Genomic DNA, 21,422 nt, shown 5'->3' with positions numbered 1-21,422 from the left:
ATGTACTGGGTTCTTTCAAGGTCTTAATTACATTTTCTGTGTGGGCTCCAGTAACATATGATAGATAATATCTACTTTGAAAATTAACATGAACTGCTGCTCTGATCTACCTGGATGTCCTCCGGAGGACTGAAGCGCCTCAGTCAGTGACGTCAGTCTGTGGGTCTGGGCAATCAGATAAGTTTCCTCTGTCGCTTTCACTGTTTCCTCTGTTTGTTGTGTTTCCACTAAATTTAACCAGCTTTTTACTAAACATATTTCTCTCTTCAAGTTTTTGCGCTCTGGCGGTCTCTCTCTCTCCGTGTCTGAACAGGAGCAGCGCGCCGCGCGCGGCGGTTGTTTGTGTATGTTGAGTTGAGAGAGCACAGTGGGCGGGACAGGCTGAGCCTGCGTGCTGATTGGCTGGCGCCGCTGAGCCATGTACGAGAGGGGAGGGGGAGCAGCAGCTAGCAGAGTGCCGGTGTTGGCACAGAAGGGGAGACTGGTCTGGTGAATCTGCTGCAGTCAGCGCGCGCGGGAGAGAATAAAAAGGATCGATCCTGTTAAAAGAATATTGTTCAATATCCATACCCGCGTTGGTATCGATAGTATCGATCCTAGGATCGATACGCCCACCTCTACCGACAATCCCTCAGCCAAAACAAACAAGATGGCCGCCGCTACGGAGCGTTCTTTTGCTAGTGCGCTTTAAAAAGAATTAAAACAGAAGATATTCACCGTAGTCTCCACTCGACCGTGGCTCGCCATGCTGAATTACATTGTGAAATGTTGACAGCGGAAGTGTGATTGTGCCTCTTTTACGTCACGTCCGCAGTTTCTCTGATTGGTTTATTTTGTGCCTGTTAACTCCGCCCCAGAAAAAGCCCTCTATGTGAGCAGTTCCTGACTAACTTCAGCCGTATCGAAGAGAGACAAAAGTTAGTCTGGCTGGCTAGGGTATGAAATTATGTTGTTGGTACAGTCCTTAGTAGACGGCCCCAAAAATTAACAACAAACCAACAAAAGCTGAAAATTCAGGACATGGCAAAGAGGTGAAATGACACGCAACGACTCGTGCAAATTAAATCCCTTTGTATTGTTTCCTTTCCTTCTGGTAACATGCACGAACATCCATTTAGACACATTCAGGCAAATCCTGCTCTTTTCAGCCATTTTTAGCTATTAAATGAAAATAAATAATTATGGTGGAGGAGGGGGGGTCTAGCTAAAACATCGGAACTGGTCAGTTGACAAACAAGTAAACAAGTCCACCTACCCGACGCCTGGGTCTTCATGCTTTTAATATAGATCACCATCACAAAATCCAGACAAAGAAGCCACTTTTTTTCCCCTTCAGACTGATACAAGACAATGCTAATAGTTAGGCACGTATAGTACATCTCTACAGACTTGGAAGCATTTTAATCTGTAGAGAACTACAATTAAATCGATCTAAAAATATATATATATGCTTTATATGTGATTGCCTGTGATATAATATGCAATGCGTTGGAAATCAAGAGAAGAAAATGTACATGAAAGACAATCTGTCCTTAGTTCTGAATTTATGATGTTTGCTAAAGTGCTATAGCCTGATTTTCCTTCGGTTTTAGTCATATCGATCAAATCAATAAATGCAGGTTGCAGACCAACATCACTCTTAGCAATGGTTGCCTTATTCTTTGGCTTTGACTTTTCCTGATTCATACTTTAACCCAAATCTCATCCAGGTGACAACAAGGAGAAATTATTGCGTATGAACCGATACAAAATATTCGCTATTGGTCATCACATCCAAGTCAAACAACATAAGAAACAGCAAACGAAAAATAAGGACCAGAAAGATGGCAAAAGCTGATGTCCGACATTGCTCATAAAGTGAAACAGTTGCATAATTGGTCTACAATTTATCTCCAGGAATTTCCCTGTAGTAATCTGGAATGCTCTTCTTGACTTTGTTTTGTCGTTTTGTACATATTCCAAATATGTAAAACTGGAACAAAACCTCAGAAAGGAAGGCAACTTGTGGATTAACTTTGCTTCCAAGTTACCGTACAAATAGTAAAAGGTAATATATAACTCTTTGTAATTGAAAAAAGAAAAATTATACATCGATAACTATAATTTCAGTGGTCCATTTAGATTCAGTGTCATGCCGTCTTGCTTTCGTCAAAGTCCCAAGGGCAAACGTCTGCCGTTTTAGCAGAACTTGCAGCCGCGCCTTTTGAATTTGGACTGCTCTGCTTTTCTACAGGAGCACTTTTGTCAGTGCTTGTCTTACTTGACATGAGCTCAAAATCCCATGGACAAACTTCAGCCTGCTTTTGTTTGGCTGCTCCAACATTCGCACTTTTCCTTTTTTCTACCTGCAGCACTTCCTGTGGACTCTCTACATCCCACGGGCAGACCTCAGATAATTTCTGTTGGCTTAAACGTTTATCTGAAGATTTATTCATGTCCTGACCCTTTGTTAAACTTTTTTCATCCTCAGCATCTTTTGATTTTTCTTTCTCAGCTGTCCTGGTGAATGGGGTACCTTTCTTTATTGAGGGGGACTCTTTAGCGTTGGGTGGCTGGGCTGGACTAGGTGTCCTGTCAGTATTTGGAGAAATGGCAGTACTGTCATAGTCCCAGGGACAGATTTCAGCTTTTGTTGTTGGTAGGTGCAGAGATGCTACACCTTTGGATGTGTCTGAAATGGGGGTTCTCCCTCGACCATCCACGGGGGATGAGAGCTTTTTCTGCTTTATTGTATCTGGAGACTTGGCTAACTCTGTCGGCTTTTGCTGCTCTTCAAAGTCCCATGGACAAATGTCTGGCCGCTTTGTTTTGGAGCTTTCTGCGGCAGAATGAGGCCTGCCTGACCTTGACTGACTAGATACTGGTTGCCTCGACCCTTCTGAGAGGCTGGCTTGTTTCTCACCTCCGTCTTCCCATGGACATACCTCAGCTCGCACAGCGGTTGTCTTATGACTCTCCTTTGAGTGCCTGCCACTTGATGGAGACTGATCAGAAACCTTCTGCTTGTGAGATTTGCTTCCTTTGGTGCTGCCTCCATGAATGGTTGTGGTCTCCTTCGGTGCAATTGAGACGTGCTTCTGGATCTTGTTCTCAGACGGAGTTGGCAGATCTTCCAGCTCCCAGGGACACACTTCTGAGACATCATAAAGGTCTTTTCCCCTGACTGGATCAGAGCAGACTGTAGGCTGGCTGCTGGTCACCGGTTGCTTCATGATCCTACCTTTGGCTGTGCTTGGTTTATACTCAGTCGACTGACCAATAATTGATTTTGGCTGACAGTCGTTCTCTGTCTCTGCATTCGCCTTTGTGTCTTTGCTCTTTGGCTGAGTCTTTTTATTGCTGTCCTCAGAACTCTGAGTCTTTCCAGTCAAGCCCAAGGTTTTCTCTTTGGCACTGGCGATGACACTCAGAGACTTCTGTAGCATGGATGCTCTGGGATGAATTGGTTTCTTGTCGGCAGTAAGATTATGGGCACTAGCTGACTTGCAGACTAACGGAACAGACTCTGTAGATTCACTGGGGGCACTCATATTCTCACTGGACGTCTTCTTGACCAGTTTTTTGCCCATGAGTGTATCCAGCAGTGACCCTTCGGTTGTGGCCATCTCCGTCTGTTCTTTCTCAGCTCTGCTGGCATCATCATTCTGGTCACGGACATGGTCGTAACTGCTGTGGGACTTCTTTAGAGAGAAGACCTTGTGCTTTAATGTCTCTTCCTTGGCTGGTTTCACCTGATGACTTGGTTCCAAGGGGTTCTTTTTCAGCATGCAGATGCTGTTCCGATTGCTCCCATGATCTCCCACCTCCTTCTCTTCCCGGCTGCACTGCCGATGCACGGATTCGGGAATCTCAGTGATGCGCCTCATTAGTGAGCGCCCCAGACCTTTCTTTGAGCTTCGCTTCTTCTGCAGATGAGGGTTATTCGCAAGCATCTTTTTTCTTTTGTAAATCTCCAGCTGGGAGTATAATTTCTTCAGCTCCTCCTAGAAGTGAAAAAAAAAACACAAATACAAAGTGATGAAGCTTCATTGAGCTGCAGCTAAAGAATATTTAAATGTAGGTACGAGTCACATTCTAGAGTAAAACACACAATCTACTCCACTTAGAACATGCAGTAAAACTTGATGACAGATGACTACAGAAATCTTCTAAATGACGCACTACTCAAAAATCACATGCGAGCTGAAAGAAAAGCAAAGACAGGACTGTTATGGACATCATCAAATAAGAAAACAGCGTGTTTTAGTGTTAGGTCTGAAACAGCCTCTAGCCTCGGGTCCTTGATTGGTTCCATCTGTATCTTCATCCGAGACAACAAATGCTTCCAAGCAACCTGGATGTGATCATAACACCACTTCCTCAAGAAAATACTCTAAGTGCACCCAAATCTTTTGGAAGAGAGACTTCTTCAGCTCTAACAGACAAACAGATATCTCTGCTCACGTTAGTACGTTTTTCCCAAAGGCTGTCGCAAGATCTTACGCCACAGCCATTAATAGAACTGAGATGGCCCATTTCTTCTGGTGTCTGCAATAAAAAACTGCCATGGCTCAGTAATTGTAGAGGACTTAAACGCATCGCCAGGTTTTGCAAATATCAAGAAAGGCAAATGAAAAAACCGATTACCCGAATGTCCTCGGGATCCAGACTGTGCTCGCTCCACGCTGAAGTGATGCTGCTGTTGAGGTACGACCCGGAGCGACCCATGTCCAGCTCATCCTCGTAGGCCTCAGAGGCTATATCATCTCTCATTTGGGTTCCAGCAAACAAGAACTGGTGGAAAATGATGAAACTCGTTAGAAAAATCATAAATCTTTAACATTTCAAGTCCTGTCTCAAACCATCACACAGTCAAAGTGGTGTATGTGTACCACTAATGCCTGTTGGTGCATATTCAGCACATACCAATGGTCATATATGGAGTCCATCGCAGCCATAATGGTTGCTGGAGTAATAACCATCTATGCGTAATCTAGCTTTGCAGATACCCACATTTTGTATATTTATTGTGTGTGCTTTGTTCAAATGAACAATAGGTGCTTAATGCAAGACCTGTTTGAGAACAAAAGCAAATTTTCTTTCATGATTTTCAAACAAAAGCACAGGCAGCCAGGGGTTAATTTTGTTTTGGCAGGTATTTTACTACCCTTAGTAAATAACGTCCTTGTTGCCAATATGTATTGATGAAATTTTGCCCTACTGTGCTGTCTGATCCTTTTTTTTATTCTATTTATCTGATCATCTTTAAAAGAAGACTTCTCTCTTCAGGGATGTCATAAGAATGCATTTTCACATACAACCTTAATAACAGCTGTGATGAGATTTAATGTTTCACATGAACATGTACAGTACTGTAAAAATGTGATGAGTTACTCCTTATTTTTTAATTATGTTCTATCCACAGAGCCAGGACTTTTTAATCTTTAAATATTGGTCTTCATTAATAGTATTCCAGGATTTTTGATGTCTCTCAAAGTTTTGGATAATTTCCGTTGTGTGTTCAGAGATTTTTTATTTATTAGTTTCTCTGCTAGATGAAGCCACTAAAAGAAATGCTGCCATTAACCTTTTTACTTTTCATTAAAGGATCAATAAGTAAGAAATTTACTGTAAAATTAATCAAAATCATTCTTATTTCTCACCTGAGATGGAAGTATCATTCCCTATAAACAATCGGTCCTCTCCATCAACAATGTCTTTGTCAAGTTTTTCTCCTTTCAAACCTAGAGTTACGGTTTGGAAATACTTCTATGAAGCGTGTAGCCCGTGTTTACTTCCTGGTTCCTGAGCCAATCATATGAGAGTTCACAGGGTTCCCATAACAGAGTGCAGCATTTGGTATTTTATTTTGGCAAGAGCAGCAGCCTGCTAACATGGAAGCCAGTAAGAGAAGCTAACCAGAACTAGAACAGAATACAACATCATATACTTGTGTTAATAAAAATTCAGTAGGGTTTGTATGGGGTAAGATAACTGTTAATAAAAACACATGTGCAGGTGTCTGAATTTGTAAATCTAAGCCAATAAAAGTGAATAAATGTAAGATTTGTTCCTTTTTCGTCTCATACATGTGACATCAGATGTTTAATCAGATGTTTCATCTGTGAGAATGCAAGTTTAGAATTTATGAATACAAGTTACAACTTTGCAACTCTACATACAAGTACAAATCACAAATTTACGAGTACGAATCCCTAAAGAAGCTGTTACACATGTTCTAGTTGGTGGCAGTAATGCACTTGAAAGTTGTTCGCCAACCACCATTAAACGAGATGAAAAAGACAAAGAAAACAGAACTTATATGCTTACAGATGAAACCGCCTGGTAAGGAGTATAACATTTTCATCAGGGGTTGGTAGTTGCAAAGTTGTAACTTTGTAACTCTAATCTTGTCTCATCACACCTGTGAGAATACATCTGATCTCACATGTCAACAAGGAACAAATACAAATCTTAAATGTATTCATGTTTATTGACTTACATTTACAAATTCAGCCACCTACGCATACATATATATTGACAGTTATCTTACCCCATAGATTTCACAGCAGCAACAGACCATTGAGGTAACAGTAAGCTGTTGTGTATGCAATGTTCCGATTTGAACCACTAGGTGTCATTATTACTTATTCCTCCTGTAACATAGAAAGTATTCCTGGATCAGTGCTTCCATGCTCCTTTTTGTGTCATTTGCACTGGATTTTCAAACCCCCAGTCGGTTGTGGCAGATGGACGTTCACACTTTGTTTGGTCCTGCTTGAGGTTTCTTCCTGAAAAAGGGTACATTACTTTTCTGCTGCCAGTGCTTACCTGCCTGTGCACCTTACGGCACCTTACACCTATCCACTAAACACTATTCCTCAAACAATGGAAACACAGAACCAGTCCACCACCACCCGTCAACCCCTGGGGATTCACCTCGTCTCCTTTAACATCAACGATTATCCACCTGGTATCATTACTCTTACATTGATGCTGAGGCAGATGGCAGATTGTTTCTACTCACAGCGTGGTAAAAACAGGCCTACCTTACATTGCTCTTGTTTTCAGCGATCTTTTACTGCTCAGAGTTTTCTGCGCTCACCTCCTGCCGGACTTTCCTCATCTCAGCATTATTCTCTTTTCTATCACCCTTACATTAACACGTACCCCTGCTCCTCAGAAGACCTTTTACCTGCATATCATCAATAAATCTTTCAAACCACTGCTTCCCTAATTGTTGCCAGGACAATTTTTTTTTTCTTACTCAAACATGACAGCTCTACTCAGTCTGAGCTTGAGATATTTTGTGAAACATCTGAATGCATGCCACGTTTTTGTAAAATGGTCTTCACATTCACGCACTACTTTGTGTTATATAAAAACCCTAATAAAACTGTTGTTCAAGGTATTGCAGACGATGCTTAAAAACACTGTTATGCCCACCTTCGGAACGAGCAGCAGGCCCAAAGTGACGGTCACGGTCAGGTGGGTGTGGGTGAAGAACAGCAGCAGCGTCCAGTCTGGGTGGAGTTCATGAGCGAGCGTGAACCTGTGAAGTAAACGTACACATGAGAAGACAAACGTTGCAAGAAACTTAGTCTAGGACTCTCCATGCACCTTGCTGTGTCTGCTCTAAACCTCTTAAAAGAGAGACCACCAGGAGAGAGTAGACAGCCTACATGTCAGTCCCACTGTTTCATGTATCGTTCCACTCGGGTGATCGCTTTGGCAGCTGGGACAGAATATTTTCCTCCAATCTTTCACAAGGCTTTGCGGAAAAGAAAAGAGAAGCGACCTTAATCTGATCACGTGATTTTGGTCTATTTTTACATCAGACAGCAATAGTCGGCTGTGGCGCAGCAGTCGGCAGGAAACGAGATAATTGGAGGTTGAAACAACAGCGGCGTGAGGCGTAACTCCGGCCCTTTTATTTCGAGCGAACTATCGGGATTTGAGCCCAGTGTGTGCTGATGATTTGGAGGCATGTCCTCTCTGAAGCTAATTCGAGCAGCGGAGAGCCACAGAGCAATCAAATGTCATATAGCAGTCCCATTAAAGACGGCAAATGGGTAATTAATGCACAGTTACTGCGGTAATAGCTCAAAGGCATGAATGGAGGCAAAGGTTCAGCGTGCGAAATGGCCCGAAAGCTTTGAAGTCTCTCCTCCTTCATGTTTGGTTATGAGTTTTTGTGCAGATGAGGATTTAATAGTCTTGGCGTGTTGTCCTGATTCTCCATCACTCACCCAAAGGAGTTAAAGTCATTTCATTCCCACTCATTTTCTTTCTTCCCCCCCTAAACCTGAGTGAGGCCCCCGATGAATAACGCAGACCCACACAGAAGCCTAAGCTTTAACTGGCCGCCGTGGGATCGAGCAGCCGCTCGGTGAGACGAACACGAGCGGATGCATCAGAGTGGGCTGCGGCCCCAGATGGCCGCCATTCACAATGCGTTCGTCTCACCAGAAAACGGTCTAGTTCATTACGGGTGTCGTCTGGACGCTTCCCGCAAAGAGCCGCCTCGAAACAAGAAAGCACTCGCCGAATACACGGAACACAAAATTCACAACCTCGTCAAAACCATGAAGCAGAGCGACAGATTCCAGAGCAGCGAGTGTTCATACAGAGATAAAATATGGCTGCCAAACGTTTCACCTTTAACGCCGTCGCAGGAAATAAATCACGGTGGCGCTCTTCATTAGTAAGTAATGTGATGGGGCTGATCTCTCAGTTAGGGGCTAAGAATAGCGGCGGTGATGTCAGCCCGTGGAAAGCATCTCTGTGTCAGGACTTGACAGGCATAGTGGAGGAACTTCGCGAGGAAAGGATGAGGCGTCGCCGTTGTTTAATATAATAAACGCCTTGCAAATTATGCTTTATGATTTTAATGTGAACAACCAACCCAACGTGGCCCATAGCTGCGACGCGTAAGGAAAGTCAGCCATGGCTTTCAGATTCGTTCCAGATTCGTGGACACCCGATCCAAACCTCGGGTGTCCACGGGACAGCCACTCATTGTGGACTCTACAATAAGAGCCTTGGTGGAAGAGTAGAAAGAAGAAAGCCATTGCTGACATTTGCAGTCTGCAGAAAGGCGTGTGGTGGACTGGTCAGATGAGACTAAAACTGAACTCTACAGGCTATGTGCTAAACACCGCGATCCGAGGAGAAACAATGTTATCAATATTTACACCACTTCCTCCTTTAAACTTCCGTGATTTACAAAATAGTAAACGTACTCTATATAAATCAAATTAAACTTTCCTGATTTAAGTTGGAATTGCCAGAAGTATTTATATTAGATAAACATTAACTATTTACTCTCTTAGGGTCTTTAAAATGCAATTAAATAATTGGTTCAAACATGTTGCGCATCCTTTGACAATCCAGTCACAATAATTAACATTGATTTTGTCCCGTTCCTTGCTTAAACAAACCTTTCCAGCCCTGTCAGCCATTTTTTCTATGGTACTGAGATCCAAACTGCTGACTTTGTTGCTCATGAGCCACTTTGTAAATAATTTAGCACCAGAATTAAACTCATAGCTCATTGTCCCCAGGATGCAAACATTAGTCGGTCTTTTCATGCAGCTGGAGGGATGGCTTCATCCACACTGAGTGGCATTTCAGGCCCTGTCAGTTCACAGGTTCCCTCTGCATAATGATCCTCTCTTCCTATCTTTACACAGCATCTTCATAAGGGCCTTTCCTTTTGTCCTGAGGTGGATTCTCACATTTCATACAGAAACGCGTTCGTCTCTGGGACGCAGAACCTATCATGCTAACATAAACTTGCTAAAAACAGATGAACACGGTACATCCAAATTATACCTAGAGACGAACCACAGTCCTCTTCCTGATATCTTGGCCGACTTTTAGTTTTTCCATGAGGACACAGAGAGGAGCAGTGTTTTAGAGGTGTTGCCTTATAATACACCCACAGGTGCCTCTATTTAATTGGAATGTTGTTAATTTAGTAACTAATTAGTCATATCCTTATACAGCCATCGCTAATCATCTCGGGCTTTCAGAATTGTTTAGCAGCAAATTAATAAGAGTGGAAAAACCGCTGGAGAAATTCATAAAATACATAAATAAGTGATGTAAAGCATAAAAGGTTTATGATATAATCTTAGGGATCGTTCCTCCCAATTTAAGTGTCTTTAATTACAGAGTAGGCAACCGTCTAGTTTCAGCTCCGTATGTGCGTGAACCGAGGGAGCCAGAAGACTGGATTACCTGATGACGTGGAAAACAGCTGACAGCACAAGCTCGTTGTGAAGAGCGATGGCCATGTATCGAGGCTCGTGGAAAGCCGACGGCACGGTCCTCACGGCGTAACAAAGGTACACGCCCCACAGCAGGAAGAGGAATTCAGCTGTAAAAAGCAAAGCAAGGAAGAAAAATGGTGGTAAGCGCCGTCATCATGCTGACATCATGCTAACTCATCACACACGTATATTGTCTCCCTTTTTCATGTAAAGCATACCTAAAGACCGTTTATCTGTCTCTGTCCAGGAGAAATACTTGATTTAAACAGTGCTACCATTAACTTGGTGTACTCCTTCATTTTCTTATAGAAAGTACTGAAAGCCCAACATGCATGTCTCCATCTGTGTCTCTTTACTGGAGGAAATCACTGATGGAGATTTTGCATCCATAACTATGTCCTATTTATTTATTTTATTTTCTGCTGAAAGTACTTCTCGCTTTTAGGTTTAGCTATTTTTTTTAACCACAAGATAACCATTGATGGAGCAGTTGTCGCCATGAACTCTGTGCATAGTTTTTCCAGAGAAACTATCTCTGAACAACTGCTTCTATGTACCTATGAAGTTATGCACGTCTCTTTCCCTGGATGGAGCTGTAGATGGACCTATATCAACTGTATAAACAGAAACACGGATGTGTATACACACACACTAATATACATACACATATACACACACACACACATATACATATACATATATATATATATATATAAAGCTACAACAACCGGAAACCTTCCCAATTCAAATCACTTCCTCCACATAAGGATAACACACAGGGAAAAAAAAACCTGTGCTCAAACTTTTTTGCTGCAGCTGTGGTTGTATTCTCACGACGACGGATGGATCTCCAGAGTACCTCGGCTGCTGCTCGGTTGAAATGTTTCTAAGATACCGAAGCGCCACTGTGGTAAACAACCTGGTGTGACGTGAACTGTGGAGCTGAACCACCTGGGTGGCAAAGCATCAGCAACAGCCAGCTTGGTTTAGTCCTTTCTGTAGGAAGTGGGTAATTCAGTGGTTAGATGTGGTTAAACCATTAAATTAGCTTCCATTCAAGGGTTGTTTTTAAATTGGTTTATATATATATATATATATATATATTAGGGCTGGGCAAGTTAACGCGTTAATTTCGCGTTAACTCATTAGACTATTAACGGCGATATTTTCTTTAACGCGCATTAACGCATGTTGCTCACATGCTTCTATTTTGTGAAGGTCTGTTGCTGCGGTGTAGGGGTTTGAATCAGAACAGTAGGTGGCGATAATGCGCCAATAACCTCGCTGTCAGCCCAGCCTCAGATTCAAAGAGGAAGAAAGGTGCTGGCCGGAAAAAAACACAGCTGACATGCGGAAGGCGGTGTTTCCCGCAGGTACCGCGAGCGAGCTTAGGCGAGGCGAGGCGGTGAGTTGGCGGCCGGAACAAGTTTTGTGCGGAGCGGAGCGGGGGGGTCTGCATCGACGCCGTCGGTGAAGTCGCTTCTCGTTTCAAAGTATCCATGTATTTTTGCCTGTTTCCCCCTGCCATTCACTATATGCACGCGAGAAGCCAACAACAAAAAAACGCGTGTCAACGTCAAATAAACGCAGATATAGAGTTAGGAAGCATTTCAGTTTAAAGTTCTTCCAGCATCGAATATGACAGAAACAAGTTAGTTGTAACCACTGCCAAGTTAAACTTTGGTATTGAACATAAAATGGTTATGCTGCTCCCTGCTGTTACCTCAGAAATTGCCTGTTTTTGGTAGATTTTTTCCCCATAAAGAGAATTCCCTGTCAGTGGCAATAAGCTTTAATTTATTATTATTGCTATTTTTTGTTTTACATGTTTAAGTTGAGCTTTACACTAAATATGTGTTACTGATAAGTGCTACAAATGTTACAACACTTTTGTTCATATGGCAGCAGAACATTAAAATAAAAGTGCTCTTTACACTACTTTTGAATTCATTCTTGGAGTTTGTAAATACAATGCGATTAATCGCGATTAATCGCGATTAATCAGTGCGATTAATCGCGATTAAATATTTTAATCGTTGCCCAGCCCTAATATATATATATATATATATATATATATATATATATATATATATATATATATATATATATATATATATATATATATATATATATATATATATACACACATTGATATTTTATAATATATATATATCTAAATGATTATACATATTAATAAGGGCCAACTTTCCACTAAAACATACACAATGCCTCATTTAGATGTGAGCAAACTGCATCACTGGACCCTGAAAAGAACATCCAGTTTCTTGCTTGATTTATTTATTTATTTATATAATCTCATCACTGTCGTTCATCGAGTGTAAAGGTGGCGTAAGAGAGAGGCAGCACTGTTACAATACATTAAAGAACAAATTCTGATTGTAATGTTTTACATCTAATTTCATCTATTGAATGCTGCTTAACTAAGGCTATAACCAGATAAGCTATTTTCTTAAAATTATATTTTTCAATTCATTTTTGATGTGAACAGAGTCAGCAGGCATCACATGTTTGGACTCAGGTGGGTTTATTTTTAAAAGTCATTTTTTAAATCAGCGAATTGGTACATGTCTTTATCTATGGCTGGACTCTATGCAGATGTATGCAATTATTTCAAATACCATTCATATGGCTGGAATGAGACCGAGTTCATTTGAAGAGAAGTGAAAATGTAGATTATGTTTTATATCTCTTTTTTTATGTGTATCTGTATTTAAAAGCAAACTGAGAATTAATAAAGACTGTGGAGTGGTTCGGTTTCTTGGTGGTATCCATTTCGCTGAGCATGTCTGAGTTATTCATAATGCCAAAACACTAAAGTATAACTGCTTCTGATTGGTCAGCAATATTCTGTGTATTTAATATTTGCGGTGGGAAAAAAAATAGCTGTGCTGAAAATGCAGTTTTACACTATGTCCGTAGGCCTGAGGCTCAATTTGCTGTAGGCTGCCCTAAACTTATAGTATTGTTTTTAGAGCAAAGCAGAGAATTAAACACTGCAGCAGAATTAGAGCTCTGACTGCGAGCCAAAGCAGGTGTATTTCCTCAAAATCTGAAAGATTTATTGCTTCCCAGCGTGTCTGAATTTCGACCGGCGCTCAGGCAGAGACGGAGCTGACTTGCATTTCCTATTTTTACCGCCTAATGAACAGAATGAGACTGCATGCTAGGCATACAGTAGCACAGCGTGGGGCCTCTGCTTGTCGCCCATCTGTTTATTAGGAGCTACTTTTCTCTCTCATAAAGACTTGGCTAGCAGGCATGAAGCAGACAGGAGGCAACAGAGGAGCGCACTTGATTTCTCAGCTGACTTCCTCTGCTCTCCTCCCCTCAATCAGAGCAGCGGAAAATAAGTTGCATCAGCGTGGAGCAAGAAAACATCGTTCTCTCCTGAACACATTGTATTTACTACAATTATTACTACTACTACTACTACTACTATTACTACTACTACTATTATTAGTATCATCATCATTATTATCATCATCATTATCATCATCATCATCATCATCACATGTATTACTATTATTATTATTATTATTATTATTATTATTATTATTATTATTATTGTTACTACTACTACTACTACTACTACTACTACTATCATCATCATCATAACATTTATTACTATTATTATTATTATTATTATTATTATTATTATTGTTACTACTACTACTACTACTACTACTACTACTACTACTATCATCATCATCATAACATTTATTACTATTATTATTATTATTATTACTATTATTAGTATTACCATTACTATTATCATTATTATGACTATTATTATTATTATTATTATTATTATTATTATTATTATTATTGTTATTATTATTATTATTGTGACTATTATTATTATTATTATTATTATTATTATTATTACTATTATTATTATTATTATTATTATTATTATTATTATTAGTAGTAGTAGTAGTAGTAGTAGTAGTAGTAGTAGTAGTAGTAGTAGTAGTAGCAGTAGCAGTAGTAGTATTACTCTTATTAGTATTATTACTATTATTATTATTAGTATTAGTAGTAGTAGTAGTAGTAGTAGTAGTATGACTATTATTATTATTATTATTATTATTATTATTATTATTATTATTATTATTGGGCATCTTTATATAAAATTCACTAATCGGGGACACAAAAAGAACACACAATGTGCATTTGTACTTTTTTTTTACATTTTTGCTTTTTGTCACACTTACATTTTTTGGATTATAAATAATAATTTTATCAAACAAAGACATTCTGAACAGAGATCAATCGATGCACTTTTTTTTAAGGCTGATGCTGATTATTTTGACATCTGGCTAACCGATACCCGATAGGTGCTGTCGATTTTTTAGGGTCAGTTTTTCTTTTTCTTCCTCCACATACAAGATAAAAAATAACGCAATAATAACAAATGTTACACAAGTCTCAAAACCTGTGATTAAACCAGCTCATATTAACAATCAGCTCCAGACTGCAGTCAGACCCCCACCCAGTCTGGGTAATTTTTTGGACACCTGAGTACAATCTCACTATCCAAGGCCATGAGCAGTTACTGCCGAATTTTTAGAATCTCTTCAATAGAGCCTGTCTGGCGAGATGAATTAGGCTAACCCCGAGACTCCACATCCTCCGCGACCGCTCCGTTCTGTTCACGTCCGACTAACGGAGAAACTACGTTGTTGTTTTAATTAACGAGAACAGTTCCTGATTCTACATGACTTCTCTGAATGTCACCGTCAGCGGACCCGCTCTCTATCGCTCACCGTTAAAATTTGGAAAAAGTTAAATTTTCTGCCCCATTCCGGATGCAAACCACTCTTTTTTTTCACCAAATAAAGAAGCTGATTAGTCATTTCAACATTTAATTTGAAATGTGGTAATCCACCCCAAATAGATTTGCATTCTGCTTGTAATGACGATGATCTGGAATGCTCTCCTCGGGCTCCAAGAAACTTTGGGGCGGACATAAATGGAGTAACCGCAGATAGTAGAAGCGGTCTGGAACGGAGCGGAGACGTACAGGAGCTGAGGATGTGGAGTTATGGGTAAAAGATCTAAAAAAGCAATACATCATGCCTCGAGCTAAAGAATTTGCAGAAAAGATTAGTCATCATTAGATGCCTATCGGCCTGGAAAGGCTGACAAAGTCATTTTCTAAGGGTTTGGGGCTCATTATGAACAACAGTGACAGCAATTAAATACAAATGGAGAAAACATCAAACAGTCAAGAGACGTATCAGAGTTCAAAATTTAGCAATTAGACAAAGGCTGGGCCAAAAATAAATGATGGGGAAGTTCATAAAGTCAAAGGCTACATTCACACAGCAAGTGTTGATGCTCATTTACAATTTTTTGCTAAAACCAGATTTTTATTTATTTTATTGTGCGTGGTTGTTCATACTGCTAGTTAAATGTGACTGCTATCAGACTTCTGTCCGAACGGCTCAAGACCCGCAAAGCAACTCACCTTACGCAGATGTCAGAAAAAAGACATAACACAGCAGCGCCATGTTTGAGGAAGTAGTGACAAGTGTAATTGTTACTCGAAATGTTCAATAAAGCTTTGTTATATTTCTTGCATGTATAAATCAAGCGGAGAACTATGGCGAATGCGGTAAGGGTCCGCTTGTGAAAGGAAAATCTGTTGGGTTCTTTTCGGCATTAAAACACACACACACACGAAAAAAATATTTAGGAAGCAGTTGGTTTTTTTAACATTAGGCTAAGTTGGCTAGGGCAGCTTTTTTTCCACTAAATAAAAATCATCATCTGAAAACTGCTTTCAGTGTTTACTCAGGTTATCTTTGAAATTAAAATTTGCTTGATGAAACATTTAAGTGTCAAAACAAGATCAGAATAAATCTGTAATCGGGCCATAACCCTGTAAATATCGCCATTACTCATCAATGTGCCAAAAAAATCTGACCGCCGAATGCAGTCGGGTAAACTTTTTTCCATTCTTAGTGCCACATATCACTCAGATGCCTCATGTTTCCTCTCAGTAGTTGGCACACACACCCAAACCGACCCCATCACGAACCCCGCCGAGGCGCAGGGCGCTCTCCAGGCTTACCGACGGCCATCATGTAGTCCCAGCGATCCAGGAGGCACATGCCAAACTGACTCCCGTCGGGCGTGTAGCCCACGTCGATGAGCGCCAACTTCCTGTCTGGGTTCTGACAGACGGCAGATGTCCACGCGACCAGGAACCAGCAGACGATGAGCAGGATGATGGCCAGCAGGCGCAGCACTCGCCAGCTGGTCATATAGGGGATCCTCTGGGCGGTGCGGGACAGGAAAACCTTCAGCACCCTGCGGAGGAACAGGCTCCATGCGTCAGGCCAATATGTCCATTTTACTGTGTTTCATCTAGCACTTCGTGAAAAGTTTACAGGATTTTTTTGTTGTTCTTTCTTCTGGCCTGACTTGATTCATTATTTCTAGCCGCCTGTACTGATTTGTAAGAAGGCAAGGCAAATTTATTTATATAGCACAACTCAGTACAAAGACAACGCAAAGTGCTTTACATGGTTAAAATATAGCAAAATAAAAGCAAGTAGGAATAGAATGTAGAAACAAAGAAGAACATTAAAAGCAGTAGTACAGTTTAACTTGAACAGTCAAAGGCAATTTTAAACAAATGTGTTTTTAATCTTGATTTATAAGAACTCAGGCTTTCAGCACTTTTACAGTTTTCTGGAAGTTTGTTCCAGATAAGTGGAGCATAGGAACTAAATGCTGCTTCTCCGTGTTTAGTTCTGGTTCTAGATATGCAGAGTAGGCTGGAGCCAGAAGACCTTAGTGGTCTGGAGGGTTGATACACTGATAACAAGTCTGTGATGTATTTAGGTGCTAAGCCATTTAGGGATTTATAGACTAACAGAAGTATTTTAAAATAATAATTAAAAAAAAGCTGTAATACTTCACAATTTTGTACATAACTGCTTCCACAGCACAAAGGGAGCTAAAAGTGAATAGTTATTTTCTTGAAATGTAGTTGCCCTTTATTTGAGCAGGTAAATAAGATTATCTGCAAATGGAATAAGATTTTTGCACTTAAAATAGGAAAAAGTACTCTATAGCATCTTATTTCAAGTGCAGTATATCTAATTATCTTGTTTTAGCGGTAAAAGCACTCGTTCCTTTGACAGATGATCTTATTTAACTGCTCAAATCGAGAACAAATGCATTCATTTCAAGAAAATGTTACTTACTTTAAGTTCTCTTTTTAGCAGTGCCCAGAAGCAAAATTTACCCAATAGCTCGTTGGTTTTCTGCAAATAAAAAAGGGTATCTAGGTACAAACAAATGATTGTGTAAGCGACATTAAAACCCATGGCCAACCTGCTATTCTTAGGCTCTGCCCTTCAAAGCAACACTGATGTAATTTCCACAGCACTCGACCACTAATGAGCCCCCCATCAAAAATTGATCTGCGCAGTACGTTAATGTCCACTTATAAGGCATCGCTTACCCTCGTCCTCTTAATCTCCATCTCCACTTTTGACAGATTCATATGTCAAAGACAGAAAGGGCCCACACACCTGTCCGATTTCAGGTTCCCCCCCCTTTAAATACGGGCAATCGCTGTTGGATAACGCCGCTTGTTGCCAACAGTCGTTTCTCTTCTTCTGCCTTTCGCACATTTGTCTCTAAGCCCTCCGTGGTATAGGGAGGTTAACCGGGGCCAGAGCATCCCGGGTTTTCTTAAGTATTTTAACTTGGCAGGGACTGCACCGTGATGAAGTGGCACAACCTCTCGACTCTTGCTTTTAGCAGAATTTAAAACGTAAGGGTCTACTTAATTCAGTGGTGTCCAAACTTTTCGCCTATTGGGCCAAATTTGTTAAAACGAAGGCACCCGAGGGCCAAAAAAATGATTTAATTGAATAAATAACCTAACCAAAAACACTTTTCTCTGCCCAACAAAGTATGATCATTTTAAGAAAAGATATTAAATATATTTAGCCTATTTTATAAATGAATTCCACTCAGATTTTGATGCTTCAAAGTCTGCATTTGAGTAAAAGTCGCCTTATTTACGATGAAATTAAAGCAAACGTAAAAAGTGTGCTTAATAAAAGACAAATGTTTTGTGTTGAACATGCAATTCAGCATTCAAATGTAAGATTTTCACTTGTCTATAATAAATTTACCCTAATTAAAATGAAACAGTTTCCATCTGCAAAATGCCACCAGCGCTGATCGGCCAAATCTCTCTTGAAATGTAGTTGGAGGGCCACACAAAATCAGCACAGGGGCTACAAATGGCCCCCGGGCCACACTTTGGGCACCCCTGACTTAATTGCTCTGGAGAATGCTAATGCGGTCCTGAAGGTTGATTCCAGGAAGTGAATAATGGAGCATACCTGTACAGCTTAAGAGTGAGCGTCCCGTAGACGGTGGCGAAGCCCAGCAGTCGAACCCAACGCAGCAGGATGCAGCGGAAAACGCTCGGGTGGAAGTAGAGAATCCCGACCTTAGAGGAGACAAGAAACAGACAAAAAGACAGATATCAGCCACGCTGTTTGGATATTAAGTTCACTTACGGGACGCTGCGATTTTATTTGAATGTTTGTTCAAGCTGTTCCAATGCATTATCATTGCAGTTCATTTCTACGCTTCTCTGACTACCAACGCTAACCGTTTTAGGGCTGTACAATGAAACCCTGTTGGGTCAACATGCAGGGAGGGCAGATGCTGCAGCTTTGTTGTTTTCTCTGTTCTAATGACTAACACAGCACTGGCCATGATTATTGATACCCTTACTATTAATACGCTTTACAGCCCCCACTAGATGCCACTGGGACAGCACTTTGTGTTCTCCTATAATATTTCACAGGGTCGGAGCCTCTTTGCAGGATCAGCCGTAAATCACAGGTATTCAAACTTGTACTGCCCAGTTGAAAACACTCACAAGCTACAAGAATGGGAATTATTTTAAAAGTGAAATCACCAAAGTAATTTTATTGTGATCCTTTTTTGATTTTGCTTTCAACTGGGGTGCAAACAAATAATCGACTTATGATTAAATGCCGATTAAGAGGGCCACACGAGTAAACTCATTGCAAAATTAAATAGTACTAATAAAAGTGGACTTGTTGTTGATTTTTATATTAAATGAATTTCACTTTTACACAATATATTATGAATAACATCAGCTTTTTTAAGAAAAGTATGTGCATATATTATTATTATTATTATTATTATTATTACAATATTATTACTATATATTATTGCAATTTCAACAATACTTTTACTCAGTTAAACATTTACTTGTGTATTATGCATAAGAACTGATCACAGCGATTGTACAATGTTGAAAAACAAGTGCAACATTCATTCACATTTTTTGGAACTTAAAAACACTGTCCTACATGACAAAATACATCAGATAAAAATTAAGAAATGATTTAGAATCAATTTTCCACATCTGAAGCTCAGTGCTACCATCTGCTGATTAAAACACAGTGCCCCTCGTGGACAATATAGGAACAAAAAGAGGGGGGAAAAAATTAAATGCATTTAGCCACCGGGTCGGACTAAATTGTTTGGCGGGCCAGAACCGGCCCGTGGGCCCTATGTTTGACACCCTTGGCTTAGACCTTCTTTCAATGAGGTAGTATGGCCTCCATCCACCAGAGGGCGCTGTTGTCATTCTAAACTGGAGCAACACCGAGTAGTAAGAGGAAAAAGTAACGGTGGACACAACAGGACGCGGTCCAAACAGAGTCTGGGGCTTGATTACTTTTACACTGCTTAATGAGGATTCAAAATGCTTTTCATGTGGTTCTGTTTTTCAATCTAAAAATTCAACAAGCTCCTTAAGTTGTCAGCTAAACAGCTCCCATTCAGCCGGGCTGCCTGGCGGAGCAGCGTCAGCTTCTCAACCAAAACTCGTTGATGTGCTCGGAGGGCAAGGACGCGATGACAGAAAAGTGGTGGGCTTTCCGCAAAAAAATGTTAACATGATAGAAAAAGACATGAAGTCAATTGCACTGTTGATGGTAAAGGCTTTCGTGGGGATTTTAGTCTCTTCAACTTGTTTCTATTTAGTAACCTAACTCTGTTTTGTTATATTTAATAAATATGTCCAACAGTGGCGTCTCTGGCATGATAAATTAAGTGGGGCACAAAAACCTCAACGCCTATTAGCAGCAACTATTCTTTGTGATCCACACATACAGCCTGACCTAGACCAATTAAACAGATATAATAGCATACTATAAAATCCATTTTATACGAGCTAAGTTTTCTGGCAGATTTACACAAATTTTTAGAACAGAATTTTGTTGATAAGGGAATCTGTCTTTCTGTCTGTTTTTTTTTCTTTTTTTTACACTATTGCTCTATAAAGAACGATCATGTCCCACTGATTATTGCAAACATAGAGGTCCACAGCGACATCTGGTGGGGCCTGACCCTGCTGGCCCTAAATACAGAGACGCCACAGATGTTCAAGTTTAATAATGTGTGAGAGAACCACAGTTTTAGTTTATTCAGTTAGTATTTAATACAGCTGGCAAAATAAACTGGTAAAGTATAATAAAATGTTTGTCTTTTAAAATTCAGCATTTTGTAAAAAAAAAATAATAATAATTGCCCTTCATGTCTTGATACAAAAGGAAACTAGGGTTTTTAAGAAAATGTCTTCCTATCAACCAAATTTAGATTAATTTAATAATCCATAACTTGCTTCCCAACTCTCAACAATAAACCGCAAATGCAATGTTTTAATATAGACGAACACAGTAGTCTAATTTCTTTGGGATAGGCATCTGTGAATCAGCGTAGACAGACAACATATAGAGTCTCCTACGTTTAGCTTATTTTGTTTTCTCTGCTCAGCAGCAACAACACAACATGGGTCAATCATCCCTGCAAAGCACCTGCTGGCCAACAATAAGTTTCCTATTGAGTCGCTCAACTTGTGGTCCTACATACTATGAAATAAAAATAAAAGCAAAGGAACTTTTTCTAATGTAAAACCATTGTCAGTGAAAATGGCCAGGTTTGAATCCCTCATGAATTTTTGCCAGCGGCTGCACAAAATCATTCAGATGATCACAACTGGCCATGGGTCTCTCACCCGATGACCGCTGGAGATCGCCACCAACTAAAAAAATGCATTTTGATTATAAATCA

The 21,422-nt window shown here is 40.2% G+C and overlaps 1 protein-coding gene across 2 annotated transcripts in view; it reads right to left on the bottom strand.

Moving 5' to 3' along the window:
* Window positions 1-635: 635 nt before the first annotated feature.
* gpr158a (G protein-coupled receptor 158a) overlaps window positions 636-21,422 on the bottom strand; it is a 117,278-nt gene continuing 96,491 nt past the window's right edge. The window contains exons 6-12 of one of the 2 annotated variants that reach the window (XM_021323462.2): window positions 18,647-18,756; window positions 16,351-16,589; window positions 10,222-10,360; window positions 7,426-7,531; window positions 4,627-4,773; window positions 4,444-4,527; window positions 636-3,983 (exon numbers count right to left, since the gene is read on the bottom strand). In XM_021323462.2, the coding sequence (XP_021179137.2) occupies window positions 2,130-3,983; window positions 4,444-4,527; window positions 4,627-4,773; window positions 7,426-7,531; window positions 10,222-10,360; window positions 16,351-16,589; window positions 18,647-18,756 (2,679 nt within the window). In that variant the 3' untranslated portion in view covers window positions 636-2,129. The remainder of the gene's footprint in view (window positions 3,984-4,443; window positions 4,528-4,626; window positions 4,774-7,425; window positions 7,532-10,221; window positions 10,361-16,350; window positions 16,590-18,646; window positions 18,757-21,422) is intronic. The other variant, XM_021323463.2, reaches the window with a different exon arrangement.

This window comes from Fundulus heteroclitus, chromosome 21 (assembly GCF_011125445.2).
Source record: "Fundulus heteroclitus isolate FHET01 chromosome 21, MU-UCD_Fhet_4.1, whole genome shotgun sequence".
In the NCBI taxonomy this organism is placed as follows: domain Eukaryota; kingdom Metazoa; phylum Chordata; class Actinopteri; order Cyprinodontiformes; family Fundulidae; genus Fundulus; species Fundulus heteroclitus.
The sequence above is the reverse complement of the archived record's forward strand: the minus strand, read 5'-3'. Positions and strand labels throughout refer to the sequence as shown.